Genomic DNA, 23,326 nt, shown 5'->3' on the forward strand with positions numbered 1-23,326 from the left:
ATTTAAGTCTGGACTTTGATTTGGCCACTCCAAAACCTTAATTTAGTTTTTCTTGAGCCATTCAGAGGTGGACTTGCTGGTGTTTTTGGGATCATTGTCCTGCTACATAACCCAAGTTCGCTTGAGGTCACAAACTGATGGCCGGACATTCTCCTTCAGGATTTTCTGATAGAGTGCCGAATTCATGGTTCCGTCAATTATGGCAAGTCATCCTGGTCCTGAAGTTGCAAAGCAGCACCAGATCATCACACTACCACCACTATGTTTGACTGTTGGTATGATGTTCTTTTTATGAAATGCTGTGTTGGTTTTACGCCAGATGTAACGGGACACACCTTCCAAAAAGTTCAACTTTTGTCTCGTCAGTCCCCAGAATATTTGCCCAAAAGTCTTGGGGATAATCAAGATATTTTTTTGGCAAATGAGAGACGAGCCTTTGTGTTCTTTTTGGTCAGCAGTGGCTTTTGCCTTGGAACTCTCCCATGGATGCCGTTTTTGCCCAGTCTCTTTCTTATTGTTGAATCATGAACACTGACCTTAATTGAGGGAAGTGAGGCCTGCAGTTCTTTAGATGTTGTTCTGGGTTCTTTTATGACCTCTTGGATGAGTCGTCGTTGTGCTCTTGGAGTAATTTTGGTTGGCCGGCAACTCCTGGGAAGGTTCACCATTGTTCCAAGTTTTCTCAATTTGTGGATAATGGCTCTGACCATGGTTTGCTGGAGTCCCAAAGCCTTAGAAATGGCTTTATAATCCTTTCCAGACTGATACATGTCAACTGTTTTGATTCTCATCTGTTCTTGAATTTCTTTAGATCGCGGCATGATGTGTTGCTCTTTAAGCATGCTTCACTTTGTCAGACAGGTTCTATTTAAGTGATTTCTTGATTCAACAGGTCTGGCAGTAATCAGGCCTGGGTGTGGCTAGTGAAATTTAACTCAGCTTTCTAAAATAATGTGGTTAATTGCAGTTCTTTCATGATTTAACAGGAGGGGGCAATCAATTTTTCACGTAGGGCCACGTAGGTTTGGACAGCTTTTTTCCCTTAATAAATGAAATCATCATTTAAAAACTGCATTTTGTATTTACTTGCATTATCTTTGTGTAATATAAAAATTTGTTTGATGATCTGAATCTTTTAAGTGTGACAAATATGCAAAAAATGTAAAAAACAGGAAGGGGCAAAAACCTTTTCACACCACTGTACATGCACACACATACACACTTCCAGTAGCCTACAGTAAAGTAAAAAAAATGACATTTTGGTGCCATAAAATAAACAAAACAAACTAAAATATTATATTTAATTTAAAGTGTTTATTTTTTATTACTGTTTGTAAACTACATTGGAACAATCATCAGAGGTGAACCAGTCAAATGTGGTTATTTATGAGCGAATTCGTGTGTGAATACAATGCAAAACTTTTCGGAGAGAATGCAAAAGCATTGACATATATATTTTTCCATCTCATGTTTTTTCCATCACCATGTCCCTTTAGGGGCTCTGTAGAGCACTAGTAATGCAGATTTGGTAATCTGAAAAAGTGTGCATCTGGATCATTGTGAACCAAAACAGGTTTGCTTTGAAAACTAAAATGGTTTACCTGATCCTTGAGAGCAAAACAGGATTTCCCAATCCAGATCATTCTGAACAAGATTAAGCTTTTTGAATAACTGGCCCTAGATGACAAAGGTAAGCTGAACTTAAAAATAGGCAAAAATAATTCAATATCTAATATTCACCAATACTGAAAATAAATCATTTCTGAGGGAACAAAAAAGTGACATGGGACTAAATGACTAGACAAAACAACTAGGCAGCAGGGTGACTATAGATTATGGTAGAATTTTCATTTTGGGTTTACTGTCCTTTTAAACTGCTACATTCTGTCTCCACACAGAAGAGTTTGCATCAGCGGAATGTTTCAGAGAGCCATGTCCATCGTTGGCTCCGGCACAGACCACAGACTCCTCAGCTGGAGCACAGCGGGGCAGACATGGCACAGCACCACACCAGCCATACTCAACTCCGTTCCATACGCCACCGCGAAGAAACGACCAGATCCAAATGAAAGCAAACCGACTGATCAGTATTAAAGGCCTGTGGGACTGTTTTGTGAGAGTCAAGTACAGACTGCCAGCTACTGAAGCAGGAAGTAAAGGAGATGGAGGGAGGTAGAGAGAGAGGGAGAGGGATTTCAGCAGCCCTGATATAGCAGAACCACGTCAGCAGGAAACAAAACTGCTGCCAGGTCGCACTCAAGCTGTCTGGAGCAGACTGCCTACGAAGAGAGAGAGAGAGATGAGTGAAGCAAAGGAATATTACTGTAGAAGGAGGACTAGACTCCCAGTGAGACGGTGAGAATGCAGAAAGGCGCAAGGAGAGACGGGACGCAAGCATCTGGCCGAGGGGAGGAGAGAGCTGAGGAAAATTACTTGAGGAGTTCAGGTCAGTCTGAGATTTGAGAACAGCCAACCCAGTTTCACTAAAGCCCCCTTTATTTCAAAGGAATATTAGCAATCGTTCTTGGAAGAGCTGCATCTGGCCTCCTAAACCTTTCAGACAGATGTAAGTTGAAATGAGGAGAAAAGATGCCTCTCCAGCCATTTGAGGTCCAAAATCATGTTCAAAGTCTGACTAATCCTGATTCCTGACTAAGCCTTCCTTGGAAACCTGGACGATACCTTCAGTGTGTCAGAGAGCACTACCTAAACATCAAATTCAATGAGGATGTTGAGTCATATAAAAAAAATACAAGGGTTTGCGCAAGTGATGCTCTATCACGCAACAAAAAATTGTTGCTGCAACTCCCTCTGACACAAGCATCCATTGACAAATGAGAAATACAGAGCAAAATAAAACTATTTTAACTAAAAACATACAGTTGTTGAGAAAAAAAATAACAGCAAAATAATAACCCAGGTAACCCAATCTACACACTACTGTAATCAGATATCTAGCACGACCTAACTTGCACAAATTAACTTGAATTAAGTTACTTATTGTAATATTTCAGGTAATGTGGATCTGAATATTTGTACGGAATTAATTTTGCACTCCTGTCAACTAAAATTACACTACTGGTAAAATGTTTGGAGTCAGCATCTGTATTTATTTGATCAAAAATGCAGTAAAACCCGTAATTAGGTGAAATATTATTACAATTTGAAATAAGTGTTTCCCATTTTATTATATTTTTAAATGTAATTTATTCCTGTGAAGTTTCAGCATCATTACTCCAGTATTCAGTGTCACATGATCCTGTAGAAATCATTCTAATATGCTGATATGCTGCTCAAGAAACATTTCTTATCATTATCAATGTTGAAAACAGTTGTGCTGCTTAATATTTTTATGATACCGTGATACATTTTTTTCAGGGTTCCTTGATAAATCTTAGTGACCCAAACTTTCAAACATTAGTGTAGATGCCATTTTAGTCTTATTGTAATACTGATGAATAATTAATGAATATGACATTATTAAACAAAAGACTAAATTTAAAACATATTTTCATCCAAACACTAAAACTATATGACTTAAAAAAAACAAAAAACTCCTAACACTGCGTTAAAATGACTCGTCTTTTTTTCAGACTCCCAAAGAGATCTCATGCAATCCTTGACCTTCCTAAAGGATCTAAAAGTTCAGGTCACAAGGCGGCACTTCCAGGTTCTTCTTTCTTGTGTTCTGATCCACATCACACCAAACTACCCTGGTGCCACCTCAAGTCGCACAGCTAAAACCTCACAATCTTTCCTGATGAAATCTAGTTTCCATGTAGGGTTTGGTTTTGGACTCAGGTGCTCTAATATATGGTTATGATACTGGAATGATCTGCAAGGAACATTTTTAAGTTACGTTGTGCTGAAACTGCAAAGATCTAAAGAGGTTCTGGTATGCAGACCTGATGTGCTCACACTCTTTCTCTTCTTCTCGCTCACTCGCTCAGCTCTGAGAGGGTGTGGCTGAGGAATGGGCATCAGAGCTTTAATCTTCTGCCAAAGCCTGTAAGGCACATCTGGAATGAGCCAGGCAAATCGTCTCGGGCCGTGCCTCTCTGGCCACGGTCACCGGGCCTTGTCCAAATGAACCCTCTCACCCCACACTGCTCTCCTCGCTTGAGCTTGGGCCAGCAGACAGGAGGAATTCTCTCAATTCGCCTGCCCTTTGTCTTTCTCAGGGAATCTGCTCTTCTCCATGAGCCACTGGACGTCCCACAGACCTTTTTTTGTTGGAAACTGAAGTTATCACATAAGTGTCAAGTTTGTCAGTGTTTAAGAAAATCAGATCTGAGAGGACATTCTTCAGATAACAAACCTGACCTTGTGCATCTTTTAGGACAGTTGACATCACTCTCTCTCTTAATTTCTAGAATTGAATTATGGGAAACACCTCATAAAAATGTCCAATTATTATATTAGGCATCATGAAATAAAAAAGTTACATGAAATGTAAAATATTTTTACAGCAAGTTTTTTTTTAAATTTATAAATACTGTTATTCATTATTAATTCATGTTTATTTATAATACATGAAACAATGTTATACTTTATACATTTATCATTTTAATTCATACTTTAAATGAACATTATTTATACTTCAATTTCACTTAAAATGTTAAAAATGTAAAATGAATTAACATTATTCAAATTAAATTTAAATTTGCTGTAAAAAATATTGCTTATTTTAAATCCATGGTAGCACTTGCATTAACTAATGTTAGCATAGAACTTTATTGTAAAATGTTATTGAATTGTGTATGCATTCCAGGTCTCTGGGATCTGGTGGAGCTCTGGTGGTCACATCCAGCAACGAAAACTTGCACATTCTGACAAATACATGCATTCATCTTCACTGTCTGGACAACAAAGCATCCCCTTTTCACAGCTCCTACTGAGCTTTTGAGAGTAATTTCTCACCTCAAGAGCTTTCAATGTCTTTAAATGCACTTTTTAAACCATTCAAAACATGTCCGACTGGACTGACCGTCTTCTCTGAGTAGGTGTAGCTTAAAGGTTAAAGTCAAGGGCTCATAACTAAAAGGTTGCTGGTTCAATCCCCTACAAGAAGTGATTATCATTGTGCCCTTGAGCAAAGCACTTAACTTCATAAGGATTTGCCCTTTAGTAACCTAAGTGTACTATGAGATGTCTTGGATAAAAGTGCTTGCTAAATGACTGCTTATTGATGTGCTTCCATCCTATTTATAAGGATTGTTCATTCGAAATTTTCCTTGCGGTAATTTTGAGTGGCTCAATAGCGCGGTATGCGGTGAAAATGTGCAGTTTTACTCTATTGGGGGGGTCCGAGGGGGTCCAAAAACAAGTCAGTATCTGGTGTGACCACCATTTGCCTCACGCAGTGCAACACATCTCCTTCGCATAGAATATATATATATATATATATATATAGTATGTGTGTGTGTGTGTGTGTATGTGTTACGATATAACTAACGAGGTCATATTCAGAAGACAATGAAACCGAAACCAAATAGAGTTGAAACAGGAAGTGAAGTAAACAGAAGAGAATGACAAAATTACGGTCCACATAACAGAACATAAACCTGACAATAAGATCGTTAGGCTATCGTTAGCCTATATGTATAACAGTTAGCCTAGTTGTAATCTGATCTTCTAATCTGACTGGATAAGAGACTTTCTATTGATATTTCCACCTGCGCGCATTCTAGACAGGCTGTCAGTCAGTGCAGTTACAGTGTTGCGCCACAAGGTGGTGAAAAGGGACTGTCATTCAACTATTCATTAATTCAAAGAGACGTAATGAAACACTCTGTTGAAATCATTTTAACTTTGAGCGCCACTTTAGAAGGCTCAGCTGACCAGCTATGCGTCGATGCTAAAACAGAGATTTTGCTTTCCTTGGACATGACAACCTATTTTCACAAATATATATGACTCGGCCTGGAGGACAGATGCAAGTAAAGCTCAGTCGATCTCTCTCGCATTCACTGTCTGTTTAGGCTTGTTAAGTGCAAATCTATGGAGCCTTTGTACAAATCAGCATGGTACACATTATGTTATCATTACTAACTTGTTTAATATTCAGTCCACATGCATGAAGTGTAAAACGAGAAGTGCATAACCTTTTCAAAAAAGAAAACATGCAAAAATCGCGGTTGCTGCGGTTCTTGCATTCCTCTGCGGTTTGCTCGTCAATAGCGCGGTATTACAGTTATCGTGACAGCCCTATTCATGAGATCAACTTGTCGTCGCTCAGTGCTTTTCTATGTGCAGTTATAGTAATACACTTACAATGAAAGTTAACTGAACAATGCAATAAATATAAACTTTGTAGTTAAAAAAATACACATACATATTTTTTTATTATAATGATATATATATATACAGTGGGTACGGAAAGTATTCAGACCCCCTTAAATTTTTCACTCTTTGTTATATTGCAGCCATTTGCTAAAATCATTTAAGTTAATTTTTTTTTCCTCATTAATGTACACACAGCACCCCATATTGACAGAAAAACACAGAATTGTTGACATTTTTGCAGATTTATTAAAAAAGAAAAACTGAAATATCACATGGTCCTAAGTATTCAGACCCTTTGCTGTGACACTCATATATTTAACGCAGGTGCTGTCCATTTCTTCTGATCATTCAATAATCAGGCAATATTGAACTCTTCTTCTGGGTTCCTTTAGAAAGTTATACTTCATCAACACATGCTATTGCACATCACCTGAGTGTCTTCTCCAGCTGACCTATTATCTAACACTAGGCCTGTCTCTCAGGCGACGAGGCTCCCAAACATAAATAGAAGACCAGCTGCTTCATGCACATAGATAAATAAACCTTAAAGGAGGGACTGTAACACACGTTCACCTCTGTAAAACCTCTGCAGGAGACAGGACAACTGCCTTCAGGGTTACAGTTCAGATTCTGTATTTTATCTGTCCGTCACTCTCCAAGTTGTTTCAGCACAGCGCAATTATAAGCGCACATGGACTGCTGATGTGGAAGATGATTAATCAGTTATGAAATGACTGTAGTTAGTGGAGTAAGTGGGAATAGCGATTGCTCAGGTGGGATGCGAGTCTTTAGATGTGCTGAGACTGAAATGTAGCAGGGATGTGTATTTTGCAAATTTCTTCTCCTCAAGTACTTGACAGACTCTGTAAATCAGCCAAGCACATTGCTGTTACACCTCAGTACTTGAGTCCATTCCTACTCGGTAGAGCCTGTGGCATGAAATGTCTGCCTCTCTGTCTCGGTGCTTTGTAGGAGTACAGAAAGCTGAGAAAGTCACTCACGTCATGCCACAATAGCCATTCATGGGGCTTTTCTAAAGATAGCTAATGACCTTCAGTCAATGTAGATACAGTCCGATGGCAAGGACAAGAACATTTTTGTCCTCTTTCGGTCGGAGAACGCAACACATCTTCCTTGTTGTTTTTTTTTTTTCTTTTTCTGGCCAATATTGACTCCCTTGGGTTCCTGACAAATTCATTCAGCATGTTTAATTTCGATATGCTTTCCAAGGTATAAATGGAATCTTTTTGGTGTGTGTTGTGCAGAAAATCAGATTCAGTGCTTGCTGACTGCAATGCTTTTGCCGTGCATCATTGCTAAATTACGGCGTGCACTGCCGTGCAGATGAGAATAATGTGCTCTCAGCAAAAGCTGTAATTACACCGGAGAAGCCGTTCGCCATAGCTCCTCAGAGCAGAAACAATAAAACACACTTAATTACACAAACATACTCACAGTACAGACACAGATACTGGGGCTTTTTGTGTAATTTTCATCAAGCTGGAGTAAAGAGGACTTGCAGGCTTATTCAACTGTGAAATCATAATTCAACTGCATATCAAACTGCCAAGAAAACACTGCGAAATCAATACATGCTAGTGATTTTAATGTTCATATTTATTGAGATGCATTACATCCACAATTTATTTTGACTGTCATTATAAATGTCTACAGTTGTCCCATGTTCAACAATCATAAGATACACTCAGGTTATATATTTGGTGCGCTATCTATTAAAATATATATGAAAATGTCACAACATGTTTACTTTTAATATGCATTTTATTAACAAATTCATTAGTGAATGCAGTTTCACATAAAAACAATGTTTTTCTTTGTGAAACATCAAAACATGAGAATTTTCTACACCTATGAAACAACTTTCCTTTTCTGATGATGTCACCCCACAGCCTATTGGATAATGTTAACCAATAGCAAAATAGCTAACAAGGCATTGTTTTAGCAACTAATCTTCATCCTAGTGCCAGTCAATCTGGTCCAATTTGATAAAACCAAGCACCAACCTACATTTTCTTTTCTCACTGAATATCCTGTTCAACTAGGAAATGATACATTAAAGAAGTAAAAATGGGCTGCGAAAGCCATTTCATGTTTTCATGACTTGACGGGAAAAAATGCTCATAAACACCAAAACAGTTAGTGCCTTATCAGCAGATACTGAAGAGAGAAGAAAAACAAATGAAAATATTTCATGTCTTCCCAAAAGCATTAGAGATGAAAGTAGCTGGCTGATCAGGCCAGGACCTTGGGTAAATGACAAACAGGAAGTGCTCACAGATGGCTGGATTGCCCCTTCAAATGGAACCAGTGTGCCTAGTTAACCTCAAAATTTGCTTTACCTGCCCTTCATAAACACCACATCTCTACGCTAGGCTAGTCAAAACACAACTGTGCTCTTTCTCGGCCAGGAAATGCTGGAGATAACACCCTTCACACACTACCTTGACCTCACAACAAAACAAAAAAAAGGGGCGCACACACAGAAACACAAAACAGACAACGAGCATCAGGCTGAACTCAAACAGCAGGACCGCCCTCAGTTTGCAAAAGTGTGGGAAAGCAGCACGAAGCGGCCTTACTGCCGAGAACGGACTGTGGCAGAGGGTTGTTAAGCGGTCCCCTGGAAAAAGAAAAAGGTCACCCTGTTTAAACAAGACAAAGATTACAGTTCAACCTCTTCCACTCTAATTAGCAGCGATAGGAGCGGGCTGGAACTCCAGTAAACATAGTGCTCAGAGCGCTGTAATGACCTGCCACTCAGCCAAAAAGCTTAAAGACACTAGCGTTTGCAATGCCGACAATGGATCCTGGCAGGCGAAGGGTTAAGATTTGAGTTGGTCAAAATGTTGAGGCTTAAGATGCTAAAAATAAAGCACAACATTCATCTGCGTGTATCAAAAATAGAGGTGAGTGGGATCTCCATGTGGGAAGACAGGAAAAAGTGCTGTTTTTGCAATGAAAGATGATGATAAGGGAGGATGGAAAGCGACCAATAAGAGCAGAGAATCCTTAATTATAAAATTCTTAACCAACAGCCTCCTCTTTCTTTCCACTTTTCCACTAGCCTACTTCAATGATTCTAGAGACCTACTGTCAAAAATGAAGTGACTGAGAGACAAACTTTCATATTTAAAGTACCAGTTCACCCAAAAAAAAATAATAATAATTCCATCATCATTTATTCCCCCTCATATAATTCTGTATAACACAAAAGTGTTTTCAGCGGGGGCCAATATTGTTGTTGTTTTCTTGAACCACATTCATTTTGGGCCAAAACATTTCTCACAATCTTCTTCATGCTTTGCAGAAGAAATCCATACAGGTTTGGAGCAACATGAGGTGAGTAAATGATGACAGAATGATCATTTTTGGGTGAACTATCCCTTTAAATTAAACCTTTCGACTCCAAATGCGATCTTGGCCCAAGCATTTTCAAAACGTTTTCTCTGTACATTCTGTGTTGCCAGCGGTCCACGGCTAAACAGCGGTTACTTTATATAAAATCCTAAATCTAGGCTTCTGCTCTGAGGTTTGCATAATGACAAAGAAGCCTCTCTGTAAAAAGCAGCTACTTCAGAGCCTATGCTTCAGTCGACACTTCTAATTAAACCCAGTGACCTTTTCTGTAAACACGTGCGTTTGAAATGCCCCTCTCCTCCGTGCACCACACCTTGTTCTCGTTGTTTCACCGGGTTGCTTTTCCTTGCTGTTTTCAAAGCCACGATGCCATAAGCCGAGCCTTTTCACTAAGCGTCGGATGTGCTTGTGTGCTTCTGTCCAACACAATGGCACGACCTGAAAGGCTTGACCTAAGTACTTCCTTGTTGTTTTTAACCTTACACAGGGAGAGGTTAAAGCCAAGTACAGCCATTAATTACAGCATTGATGCTTTCTTATAGGAGGAACTGGTTTGACAAAAATGCAGCAACAAGGACACTTGGCATGACTCAATCTGACTAAAATTACAATGGATGAAAGTTCATGCATTGATGCCACAAGAAAGAGCTATTGGGAATCACAGGTGAGGACCTAAAGCTGACGAACACACAAAAGGCACATTGTGGCAGCGAGCAGGGCCAGTGCTGTGGCCTGTGGTCTGTTGTTCTATTCTTGTGTCAACACATGTTGCTGCCAAGCCCTACAGAGCCTTGTTTCTGACCCTTATCACAACAGCGTGCCCTTCACAGCCCATCCAGCCGGCTCTCCACCAATCTATGCCTCCACAATTTGAAGATCACTTTTGAGCAGGGAAATCTGTGTTATGCTACCTTAAGTATAAGTGTTTTCTTACATGACTGTGATTTTGTGTTTAAATGTCTAAACATCCACCTTGCCAGTGTCTAAACTTAATCATTAGTGATTCTCTTGATTGTGGCTCTCCACCAATCTATGCCTCCACAATTTGAAGATCACTTTTGAGCAGGGAAATCTGTGTTATGCTACCTTAAGTATAAGTGTTTTCTTACATGACTGTGATTTTGTGTTTAAATGTCTAAACATCCGCCTTGCCAGTGTCTAAACTTAATCATTAGTGATTCTCTTGATTGTATAGGACGATTGTATAAAACCAATAATCACACTTGCCACATTGTGTCAGCATGTCTGAATCTTAAACTCTACAAAAAGAAAGTGACAGTTGATGAGACACTTACAAGAAAATTTGCACACTCTTAATACAGAAAAAACTGTAATATTGTGAAATTATATATAATAACATCTATACATACATACATAGATACATAAAAATATGTGTTTTCTATTTGAATTCATTTTCAAATGTACTGTTTTCAGCAGCTATTACCCCAGTCTTCAGTCACATGATCCTTTAGAAATCATACTAATATGCTGATTTGCTGCTCAGGAAAAAAATCTCGGTCCCACTTAATATTAGGTGGCCTTAACTATTATGTACTTACATTTATATTAATCATTTGATACAATGCACGTATTGTGTACATACATGTTTTTCATTATATTTTTTTAAATACCTGCACGTAATTACATCTGTAATTAATTTCTATAATTACAAATGTTGACCCATCCCTTACACCTTAACCCACCCTTAAACCTACCCATAACCTCACCTGTATCCCACCTCAATAGCACCAAAAGTGTTTTGCAATACAAAATAAACACAATAAGTACATTGAACTTTTTTTTTTTTTGATGTAAGTATATAATAATTAAGGCCAACTAATATAAAGTGGGACCAAATTCTCATTATTATTGATGTTGAACAGTTGTTGCTTAATATTTTTGTAAAAGCTGTGACATTTTCAATGTTTTTCAGAATTCTTTGATGAATAGAAATGTAAAACAACAGCATTTATTTGAAATGTAACATTTCAAATCATTTTACTGTCACTTTTGATCATTTTAATGCATCCTTGCTAGATAAAAGTATTACTTAAAACCTCAAACTTTTAAACAGTAGTACTGTATACAACAACAAGAAAAAAAAGTTTTGATAACACTGCACTAGATAACACTGTGACCAGCTACCATACCATTCACGTCACCTGTATTGAGAACAAATTTCCTTCTTGGATTTTTAGAAGGCAACACATAAGAACATTAAGCAACTTCTCAAACGGATCCTCTCCTCCGAGAGCTGTCCTTATCTGCGCAGTTGTTCAGAGAACCCAACCGCAGCCTGTGCAAACAATCCATCTTGTCCATCGTTAATTAGCTACAAAGACATTGAATGTTAAAGGAGAGGGGTAATGAGACAAAGAGGCTTTGTAATCTGCCATTGTACACTCTGCCTTTTATATCCTCAGAAGCATGCCAGTCGTGGCCCTGCACCCGGCCTCTCATCGGTTTACACCAGCTCCAAATCCAATAACACACCCATCATGGTTTCGATTAGCTAGAAAAACACCACGCAAACAGGAACAGAGGGAACAACAGCACCATCCCACACTTCGCAAATCATATACGCAAACTCCAGAAACAAGCTCCTGAGACGGCAGGATTGAGGAACCTGTTGCAAGTTAAATTGCATGAGACAGGAAGCACAACATACCTTGAATGCATTGCAGGGATCCATCCTCTGCTCTGATGGTGAAGGTCTCTCCAGGGTTGACTTGCACGAGAATCACCTGCAAAAACACTGGGAATCAGACAGATGCAATGCCAGAGTTTTGTCCACAAACACAATCAAAGACAGGGAAAAAAAGTTGCAAAGCCTTAAAATGCACTAATCCATAACTTTAAAATGAGCCGTGGAACATTAGCGAACTATAGTGAGCACAACTGCCAAGAAAGCAAATATGATGCAACCAGATGTTGTGAAACCAGATGTGAACCCCCTCGAAACGGTCCGCTCGCCATGCCCTCTTCTGCTCCAGGCTGCTTACCATCATGTTCTCAGCGCACAGGTTGTTGAGAGTGCAAACGTGCCTGTAGATGTGAAAAAGTTGGCCTGCCATGTCGCATGAGCCCTATGTTTCTTTACAGCCCTGATGGTCGTGTGTCAGGCGGACCTCCCATCTCCCCGCTCCAGCCCTGGAGATCTGGGCACCTACTTCCTGCTTCCACACACACATACACACACACACACTGTCTGCTGCTGCTGCAGTTGCTATGGGAACGGCGGCATGCACTGAAGAGTCAAGCCGGCTTTCCAGAGGAAAACCTTGTGTTCTACCCTCCCTCCTCGTCCAGGCACACACCTAATGCAGATAAAGGACTCACCCAACACATAGACGCGTAACACTGGCAGAATCCAAATGCACACTTCCACATCCTTACGCAAGCATTGCACCTTTGCATACCAGGCTGACATCGAATGCAACAATTAATCAAGAATGCTGGGGATTGACAACTTCGTCAGGTTATGCAATCTGTTTTTCTTTTCAGTGATGCAGAGAAGCGTGGACCTGGCTGAATCCAAAGCGCTTAACCTTCACTATCTGCTACAGACGCCCTTTTCCTTATCTCTCAAGGGTCTGATTCTTTTTCTGCCCTGGCCGGAGGAAACACGGCTGGGGCACTGTATCTGCAGCACCTGGAGAAGAGATCAGAACAGACTGATCTGCTCTGATAGCTCAAATCTACAGAGAGATGTGCAAGGGAAATGTGAAGCATGCCTGAGGGCACACAGTGCTCCTTGAATGTCTAAGGTAAGATGACTACAATGTTCCTCATTGACCAAAATACTGACCTGGATGTTTCTGGCATTGTTTTCCACCAGGAATTAGTGAGCAAGAGCCTATGTCAGTTGAATTTAAGGTAACGGCTGACTTGCAGCCACAAAGCTAGTCAACCTTTCAAAGAACTTATCAACTTGTGAACTCTTCTTTCAGCACAGCATGAACCCACAGAAAAATGGTCTTGAACTTTAAATTAACTTTTATTTTTGTTCCCCTTTTTAAAATTTGAAGAGTGTATTTTGTGCACCAAATGGAACAGGAAGTATAAGACTATCTTTTAACAGGTTTCCTGAACAACTGCATTGGTCAGATAGTCCCAGCTCAAACTCATGCCATTGGTTGAGTCAGCATGTTTATATTAAATCATTCTCAATATGCAAAACTGAAGAACTAGGTTTAATATTGTAATTTTACAGCCAAAAGTACCTGAAATATTATGTTTTACATATTTTGCTGTATCTTTTCTCTAGGAGATTCCTAGAAAAAATTAAAAAAACATTAAATTAACAAATTATTCCATTGATGGCCAAAACATTTAACACTAAAAAATAAAACCCCTGCATATAGTTTTGTAAAAAATGTTAATTCTTCATTTGTTTCAAAGCTTCCAAAAAAATATTGTGCAATGACCATATAAAAGCTAATTACTTAACGTGGCAATTAGCTTTTATATGGTCTTTCTACATACTTACTTTTTCCATGATTGGAAGGGGATAATCTTTTTAGAGGTCCTTAGCAACAAATTAAAAATTCCTGCTCTAAGAATATGTAGCATTCAAGGTATACATTATCAATTAATGCACCGCCCAGAGTAACGCTCACCTGTTGCGATCCATCCCCATTAACATTAATCATGTGCGGCATCATGGCCACCTCCCCATTCAATAGTGGTGGTGGCAGGTCCAGCGGAATCTGGTCTGTCATCATCATTGTGACGTACATTCATGGAGAACTTTCCTGGACTGCCTTTCTGTTAGGAGACAAAAAAGAAAAGAAATAGATGGTGATCAAACAGTAAAAGAATGCTGCTAAATAATGTCATATGATCTTGCAAATGCAACCTCTTTGGGCGTCCTGGTTTTGTTCTGTGAGTAAGGTAGACGTGTACATCTATCTGAGATGATTTCACAATCTTTGGTTGCTTTGTGACGTCTGAGTGACTGAGCTAAAGCGTAAATGGATGGAAGATGCAGAGTTGCATCGTGGTGACTCAGCAGGCAACTGAAGCCAACCGTAAAGCACAGCAATGTCATTGTGAGCTGGACAGCCCAAGGGAAGATTTCTTAAATAAGAAGAGTGTGTAACTGATGCAAAAGTGGACTCCCACCCCCCAGAGTTTGAGTTTTGAAACATGTAGGGCGCTCTTGAGTGATTTCACCACAAACAATGCTGGTAATGATCTGTCAGTTTAGTGCTGCGTGACTGTGGTCTAATGGAGGAGAGAGGAAAGAGTTTGGGGAATGAAAAGGTGACGGAGCCATCAATGAAGGGTGAAGTGTAGGAAAAGACACAATTTCTTTATTTTGGATACAAGGCTACCCATTTGTAACAAACACACACGTAAACAGTACCACCACTGTAAGAGAAGCATAACATGTGGCAGAGCCCGCAGGATCAGAATGCAGAGAGAGGGGGGAAACATGGGAGAGAAAAAAAAAGAACATTTCTGACTTCATCAGACCCTTGCATATGAATCACCAGAAGGCATACCAAAAAAAAAATGCTATGCATCATAAGGACTGAAAATGGAAAAAAAGTTGTGGACAGTTCACCCAAAAAATGAAGACAGAATTTTATCATATTCTCAGCCTTTAAGACTTACTTACTTTTCTTGAGCACAGAAGATGATCCAATTAATTTTTTTGGTCCACACAATAAAAGTCAATGGGGTTCCATGTTGTTTTGGACCGCATTGACTTTTACTGTATGAACAAAAAAATAGACAAAAATAGTTGAAACATTTTCAGAACATCATCATCTGTGTTCCATACAAGAAAGAAAGTCATACAGGTTTTACATAAAGTAATGCATACTTTTATTCAGCAAGAAGGCATTGGCAGTGAGGATTTTTGTAACATTACAAAGGATTTATATTTCAAATAAATGCTGTTATTTTGGGCTTTCTATTCATCAAAGAATCCAGAAAAAAATAGATCACAGTTTACCAAAAATATTAAAGGGGTCCTATTATGCCCTTTTACAAAGTCTTAATTTAGTTTTTGGGGTGTATTGGAATACAAAGCAGAGGTTTTCATACTTGATTGTTCCAAAAACACATTATGTTTCACATATTCTACATGATTGCAGCACCTCTCTTCCCAGTCTGTCTCAAACACACTGTTTAGTCCTTTTTTTGATGAAACCCCACTTTCTGAAATACGAAATGTGTTTCGATTGGTTAGCTGGCCCAGTGGGTTGTGATTGGGGAACCGCTTGGAGCTTGTTCCAGAAATGTCACGCAGCTTAACATAACTGCGACGTGGTGACAACACACTACTTCTTCTTCTCCTTCTCTAGCACAACGATTATTTAAACGAGCGACACTGTGACATCACCATATCCGGAAGAAGCGCAATCATTTCTGAAGGACCGTGTGACACTGAAGACTGGAGTAATGGCTGCTGAAAACTCAGCTTTGCCATGACAGGAAGAAATTACATTTTTAAATATATTAAACTAAAAAAACTGTTATTTTAAACTGCAATAATGTTCAACAACATTACACATTTTTCTGTATTTTAGATAAAACAAATGCAGCCTTGGTGAGAAACCCCCCTTTTCACAGTAGTAGTGTCTATTTATATTAAAAATTAAAGCATGGGAAAATGACTCCAAAGACCTAACAATCCCTAGCCTCAGCAAAAACCAATAAAAATGTCCTTTGGAAAACAGAGCACATCATGTCCCATTTTACCCTACATTCGGTTCTTTCCATTGATGTTAAATGGTTAGTTTTGTGTGATTTACATAAGCAGAGACATAAATCTGCAAGTTATTTGGCAGCAGTTGGTTCACTTCAAAGAGAGGTGCAAACCCAGCTAAAGACACTATAAATGTGTGTGGACATCAGGATGGCAAAAATCTGATTCCTTCTCTGTGCAATAATGTGGGCCATCCACTCTCCCATTGTATCACCATTCTTCTCTCCATTCTGTTTGACTTTCCATCCATCCTTCATTACCTTTTGCCAACTTCTCATGCTCAATGTTTATGCAGTGCATCAGGTGAGACTGACATGGCAAAACAAGAGTAAACAGATTAACCAGATAGTGACCTCCTTTAGGCCCAGTCACGATCAGAGCATTCCCTGATGATGCCGTCTCAGACAAACATCTCTAACTGCAGTGATGAGAACAGAATGTGACTCTGGACTGAAAATGCAGGACGATCAGCCTGGAATAAAACATCTTTTATCTGGTATTCTTGCATGGTGAGGACTACCAGTACTGACCAGAAACCCAGTCGGATCTTGTCAAATCTTGTCTTTACTATACAATGCTTGGAAGACGCTAATTGGCTGATGACACTACAAGAGCATGTATATAGTCCAGAATCCCTCACTAGTGACTGAGTTGTAACAAATGCAACAGATAAGGGAAAAAAATTAAACTGTATACACACACACACACTACTGTTCAAAAGTATGGGGTCAATACATTTATTTTTATAAAGAAATTATTATTATATTATTATACAAAAATACATTAAATTAATTGAATGTGACAGTAAAGATACAAATTTTTTTAATTATAAATAAATGCTGTACTAAAGTACTTATTAAATAATCCTGAAAGAAAATGTGTTCACACAAATAATAAGCAAAAACTGATTGAAGACTATTATTTTCAAATAATAAGAAATGTTTCTTGGGCACTAAATCATAAATATAAATAAAAATTTATATAAATGCAAATATATATTTAATTACAAAAGATAAACTCAAATATATGATTAAAGATTATGTAATAATACAATACATTATACTTTAACCAGCCAAAACCTGACCCGTCAGTTGAGGTCATAAAACACACAGAAAGTGACAATAAGAAAGAAAAAAGACGGCAAGATTGGAGACAGCAGGTTAGAATAGATGGATAGGAAAGCTGGCTTCTGAATATGTCAGAGCTATAAGCAGACAGAATCACTGTGAAACACACCATCGTACATGAAATAGACGAAGAAAGAGAGACAGACAGACAGTCCAACAGACGGCCACACACAGAGACAAAACCCTTCAGCTAACCAGAAATAATTAATGACCTTTTAAGAGCCGCCAAGCCACAGTCCCAGAGAGCTGAGGGGAAGACTCTGAGAGAGAGATGGATGGATGGAAAACAAAAGAAAGAGATAGCAAAAAGAGAGAGAAATAGGTTTAAATGACTAAATGAAGGCCAACAGAGTTAATTCAGTCAGCTGTTGACTGTGAAGAGCGGTCCTGATGCAGTCGTGGTTTCAGGCGACAGGTTAAAGTGCTGGGCGGTTAGGCTGAGATTAGTTCAGTTGAGCGGCCCATGCTGAGCTGCTTTGATGCCAGGATCCCTCCTGCTTCAGCAGCTAATGGGGCCTATGCTAAGCCTTGGCCTCTCACCCACCAAAAGCTATAATTAGGATTTCCATTGAAACTGAAGCCTGCATTTATTTTAGGATTTGTACAACTTACAGTGGAAACTTACAATGAGATGGATATGGGTTGTGATAGCTTAATAGCTGTGTTTACAGAAATGCTGGCCTAATATGTCACACACTTTGTAGCCTTTTTATCTCTTTGTTTGAAATATCTTATTGTTCTCCAGCTGATGTGTCCATGGATTTCCATTGTGAAGGCTGTTCTGCCAGTAAAATCCTTGAGGTTTCCTCTTCTTCAAAAGAATTTCTGATTAATAAGGTGTCTATTCCAAAAGATGATAAAATGTTAAATTGAAAAATTCCTTCAAGGATAGGCCGCAACAATCGGCCGCTTGTTCGCCGAGGCTGAGGGAAGTGGTGGGATGAGAGACAGCCTTATGTGAAGGGGCCAGGCTTGCTGCTGGAAGCGAAAACTGAGGACTGCCTCTCGAATCTAACAGAGGATGTAAAAGACGATAATTCACTGAGGTGTCACCTCATCTGCTAGCCGGGGCCAAAGAGGCCCAGCTGAGCTATAAACCCAGAACCCTGAGTCTGTGAAACCTTTCCATTCAGCAACTGACATCTGACCTTTATCTTAGCACTGCTCTTCACATACCTAGAGGCCATTGTACATCCCCGAGAACATCCAAAAATAAAATAAAACAAAACAAAAGAAGCAGTGTGACAAAAAGACTAGAATCAGAGTAACAAATACAATAAATGACTAGAACTACAGTGACAAAAAATTAAATATAACAATGAAATAAAAAATGATCCATCTACCACTACTACTGCATGTGTGTATGTATGCATACAGTCTCTAGAGCAGAACAAACAGACACAAGAGTCTCATGATTGGATGTATCATGTTCATTACCTAATTTTCACAGTAATTTCAGTAAAATCTTTGCAGCACTCTTGTGCAGTCTGCCACACAGGCTTGCATGCATTGACACACACAACTCACACAGCTCATGCGTTGAGCTGACGGCACAGCACCACAAGGAAAGCAAACTGTTATTTTAGGAGACTGGTGGGCCCCATTATCCTTTCACTTGTTCTTTTCTCCTTCTACTGCTCCTCCTCCACCTTCCCTTTCTCTGAAGTATTTTTCACAAAAAACAAAAACACCCTTAAATAAATTAATAAAACCAGCTGGTCAAAACCTGAGTAGAACTAACAAACCCTAATGAACTTGAGAAACAAGGGTTGATTGAATCCATAAGCATGTAAGTTTAATCTGCTTCCTTCGCAGCTTTCACAACACATAGTTCTCTAATTGGCATTTAGATTAAAGGTAGATGAAAACAGGCTGAGTATGCCTTGGGAGATCATAGCACGAGATTTGAGCATACCTTTCATGCTTATAATGTCGGGTTACTCAAATTAACCCCCTTGTATCTTGCAGGGATCAACATTAGCAGAGATAATGTAAGGAAAATGATACAACTCACAAAAAAAGACGACATAACAAAGAAAGTCCCACTTTTTCAGTTAAAAGAGCCAATCGTCTGTATGTTTTATTTAGCCTAGAAGACGCATTTTCTGGGTGAGCCTGAAATATAGATAATTTATACTGATGAAGATCTATATCAGCACCATGTTGGTTATATCAGATGTTACAGTGAATTATTTTTAGTTAGAGAATCTTTAAAAATAAGTAGTGTACATAATATGTTAATATCTGGGATTTATTTGCCACAACACTCTTAAAAATAAAGGTGCTTAAACGGTTCTTCACAGCGATACCATAGAAGAACCATTTTTGGTTCCACATAGAACCATACAGTCAAAGGTTCTTTACAGAACCATCTCTTTCTTACCTTTTTATAAACTGAAGAACCTTCTTTCACAAAAAAATAACCTTTTGTGAAACAGAAAGGTCCATCAGATGTTAAAGGTTCTTTATGGAACCATTTAGACAAAAAAGGTTCTTCTATGGCATCGTGAAGCACCTTTATTTTTAAGAGTGAACATGAAAACTAACAGCTTAGCAGTTTCAATCAGTAAATTTGTGATATGCCAGGTAATAGATTCTATTGTGGATTTGAAATAGGTAACAGAAATATAATCTAGACAGCTTTTTAAATTTTAATCTAGCTCAATTCAAGTAGATACTTGCTGTACTTGCCTAATATCTAGATAGCTGCCTGTTGCCAACGTGGCTCCCGGGTGAACTGACTTTGACATTGAAGTCACAATGAAATGAAAGTAGCAACAAATCTTTTCTTCCATATTGTGATGTAAATCTGAGTGTAACAGATTATCCAAGTAGAAAAATGTACAGCAGTGGCTGACTTTTTACGAATTGTTGATTGAATATTGAGATGTGGATGCTGGACGTAAAAATGGAAGCAGATGAATGTGAGTTTCCATGGGCTGAGCTCACATGGGGACTAATTGATTGGAAAAGACCTGCATGCATGACTAGAAAGTTTGCCAGTTTGCTATTTAACCTCATAATGTTTAGAAATGAAGCATTTCTTATTATGAACGATTCATCGAAGTACATATGTATGTAGAAAACAGATTGTGTGGGGTTTCATTTTATGCTTACTTTAAAGTGTGTGTGGATTTGTGGCTGTGAGAAAGTTTGTGCTTTGAGGGAGGAGAGGAATCTTCTAGCCGAGGGCAACTTGAAATGTTGGTGGTCCACAACTCCGTTCCCACCAGCATCAAAAGCCACAAGCGGAATATAAATGTTTTATTTTTTCTTTGTTTGGAATGCTACACTGCTCGTTTCTTCCTCCTCAAAAATTCAAAAAGAGTCCTCAGTAAGGTGTGTGTAACAGCTTAGCGCTGTTGCTAAGGCCTTCACTGGACTGTTGTGTTGTGTTTTGCCATGTCTACCTATGGCTTTCCTTCCCTGTGGTGCAAAGACTAGTTCTCCAGATTTTGTGCTGAACTGCACAGGTCTTGGGAAATACAAAAGAAAAGGCGTTTCTGAATGAAGGCACAAGGGATTTTTGAATGACGTGCCATGCTTTGACTAACTGGAGATGAATATCACTGTCTCCCATTGAAAACAAAACACACTGAGCCACTTCCTGTTCTACAGCCTGCTCGTTGCAATATTTGACACTGTGCAGGACAATAAGGGAAGTACAGTACAGGCATTCATACATATGCACTCACACACTCCCCTCAGACAATTTACATGGTGGGTGATTTGCCATAGCGCCTCAGTCCAGATCTTGCACGGCATAAACAATTTTCTTTTTTTAAATTGGTCATGCACACCCTGACTTTCCGGTTTCCTGTCAGCCTGGCGGAAAGGGCCAGCTGTGGGTCATGATTGCACAACCACACTAACACAACTCATCTGGAGCCTAATAAAATAGTTAGATGCTTTCATGAACAACTCACAAACTTCGTTCATTTACCATGCTTTTTGCCAAGACGATGCATCCAAATGTTATCCCGGGACAATAACAGCTCACTAACACCCTCATCACATGACATGAGATGTGGGCTAGCCACATCCACAACATTCCTCTCCCACAGCACGACACGAGCACAGACATCAAGACAAATGGTGAAAGTTCCAGATGGCATCAATGGAACGCAATGTTCTGCACCTATGCTGCGGTTTGGAGCTTCAGGAACACGCCACAGGTGACAAAGACGTCCTCTGCAACTTTGGAGGGTTAAGGTTTTATGCAACACAGCTGTCTGTCTGTGGCCTTAGTAAGGCTGTAACAAAGCAAAAGATTTGTGGGCTGCAAGACTGAGCAAATATGGCAGCTCCCACTTTTATTTATGCATAAATATCACACAGACTAATTAAATCCTGGGCAGTCTGGGCAGCGAGGCGTGCAGTACAGCCAGTCTCTGTCTGCCTGTCTCTCTCACTCCTGTCCAGCACCTCCTGTCACATGCCAGCCAGTTTCCACAGTCTAGATAGACACAAAAAAAGGAACAAAAGAGAGAACAAACGGGAATGGGTCAGACAGACAGCACGCCACAAACTGTTCTCGCCTTGTCCAGCACAATGACACTGACCCTTTGGAAACTCAGACGCTGCGTCTAAGTTCCTGTATTTTAGAGTCTGTAGTGGTGAATTTGAGGAGGAACTTGCTTCTCGATAGTTGAGGAAAATAATTCAATAGGTATGCAGGTGTGATTGATACATTCTTGTGACCCCTGTGTTCCGCATCTCCTTTTGGACAAGTTATGCTTTGCATTCAAATGGTAGTTCAAGCATCCATTTTGGGGAAAAAAACTCCCATCATCCCACTTTTCTCAGAAAAACAGACTCTCTGTTGTGAACCACAGGACTTCTCTCCATTGCCAGAAGTTGGCTGACAGACTGCCCCAAAATTATAACTATTGACAGAGAGGCACGAGAACTCTTTGAAGTGCATTGATGCTTTTGAAAGTCCTTCCCATCCATCGGTGGGAGTCCTTTAACCTTGCAATGGTCTTGTACAAATACACAGAGCAGTAGCACAGGGGCTCCACAGGAATAGGATCTCTTTCCCCCTTAAAGGGGTCATATGATGCGATTTAAAATTTTCCTTTCTCTTTGGAGTGTTACAAGTTCTTGGTGCATAAAGAAGATCTGTAAAGTTGCAAAGACTAAAGTCTCAAATCCAAAGAGATATTCTTTATAAAAGTTAAGAGTCAGCCACACCTACCTAAAACGGCTCGTTCTAACACGCCCCCACATATCTACGTCGCTATGTGGGAAGATTTGCATAACACCGCCCAAATGTTCACGCAAAGAAAGAAGTCGTAACTTTTATTCTCGCTGTAGTTTTCTTGTTTCCACCTCCATGTCGTAAAGACGCTGTGTGCTTCGTTGTGAAAGCGAAACTACTTTGGCCTTCCAAAAGAGGACGATATCTGCTTCGTCATGCTTGGAGCTGATTCGTGCTGGTTGCTGAGGAAAAACTACAACTTTGCGCTGTGGATCGCCGGATCGGCTTTCACCGTGGACGAAGCGGAGTCCAGCCTGGAGTCGTCACATGTCCTTCCGGACGCTCCTTTGTCGAAATTGCCAGCCGCGTCGTTCTCATGCCCACCCGCCTCTGCTCACTTTAACCCTCCCGCCGTTCCTCACGCTAGTCCCCAGCCTCTGCAGGCCGCGGTGTGTGACGCTGTTTCGTTGTGAAAGCGAAACTACTTTGTTTGGTCTTCCAAAAGAGGACACGACTAGAAATCAGTGGTTAAGTTGTATTTACAACACTGTTCAGATGTGTCCAGCAGTTTTTTTTATGGAGGATGTTTCCTGATCCTGGGAGAGTAGACTACAATGC

At 39.6% G+C, this 23,326-nt stretch overlaps 1 protein-coding gene across 1 annotated transcript in view; it reads right to left on the minus strand.

Moving 5' to 3' along the window:
• Positions 1-23,326, minus strand: part of LOC107584937 (fibronectin type III domain-containing protein 3B-like) — a 158,460-nt gene that overhangs the window by 105,780 nt on the left and 29,354 nt on the right. The window contains 2 exon segments of the mRNA XM_016271717.1: positions 12,332-12,407; positions 14,283-14,430. Coding sequence (XP_016127203.1) covers positions 12,332-12,407; positions 14,283-14,402 — 196 coding nt within the window. The 5' untranslated portion in view covers positions 14,403-14,430.

Source organism: Sinocyclocheilus grahami, unplaced genomic scaffold (assembly GCF_001515645.1).
Source record: "Sinocyclocheilus grahami isolate Dianchi unplaced genomic scaffold, SAMN03320097.WGS_v1.1 scaffold5.1, whole genome shotgun sequence".
Lineage (NCBI taxonomy): Eukaryota > Metazoa > Chordata > Actinopteri > Cypriniformes > Cyprinidae > Sinocyclocheilus > Sinocyclocheilus grahami.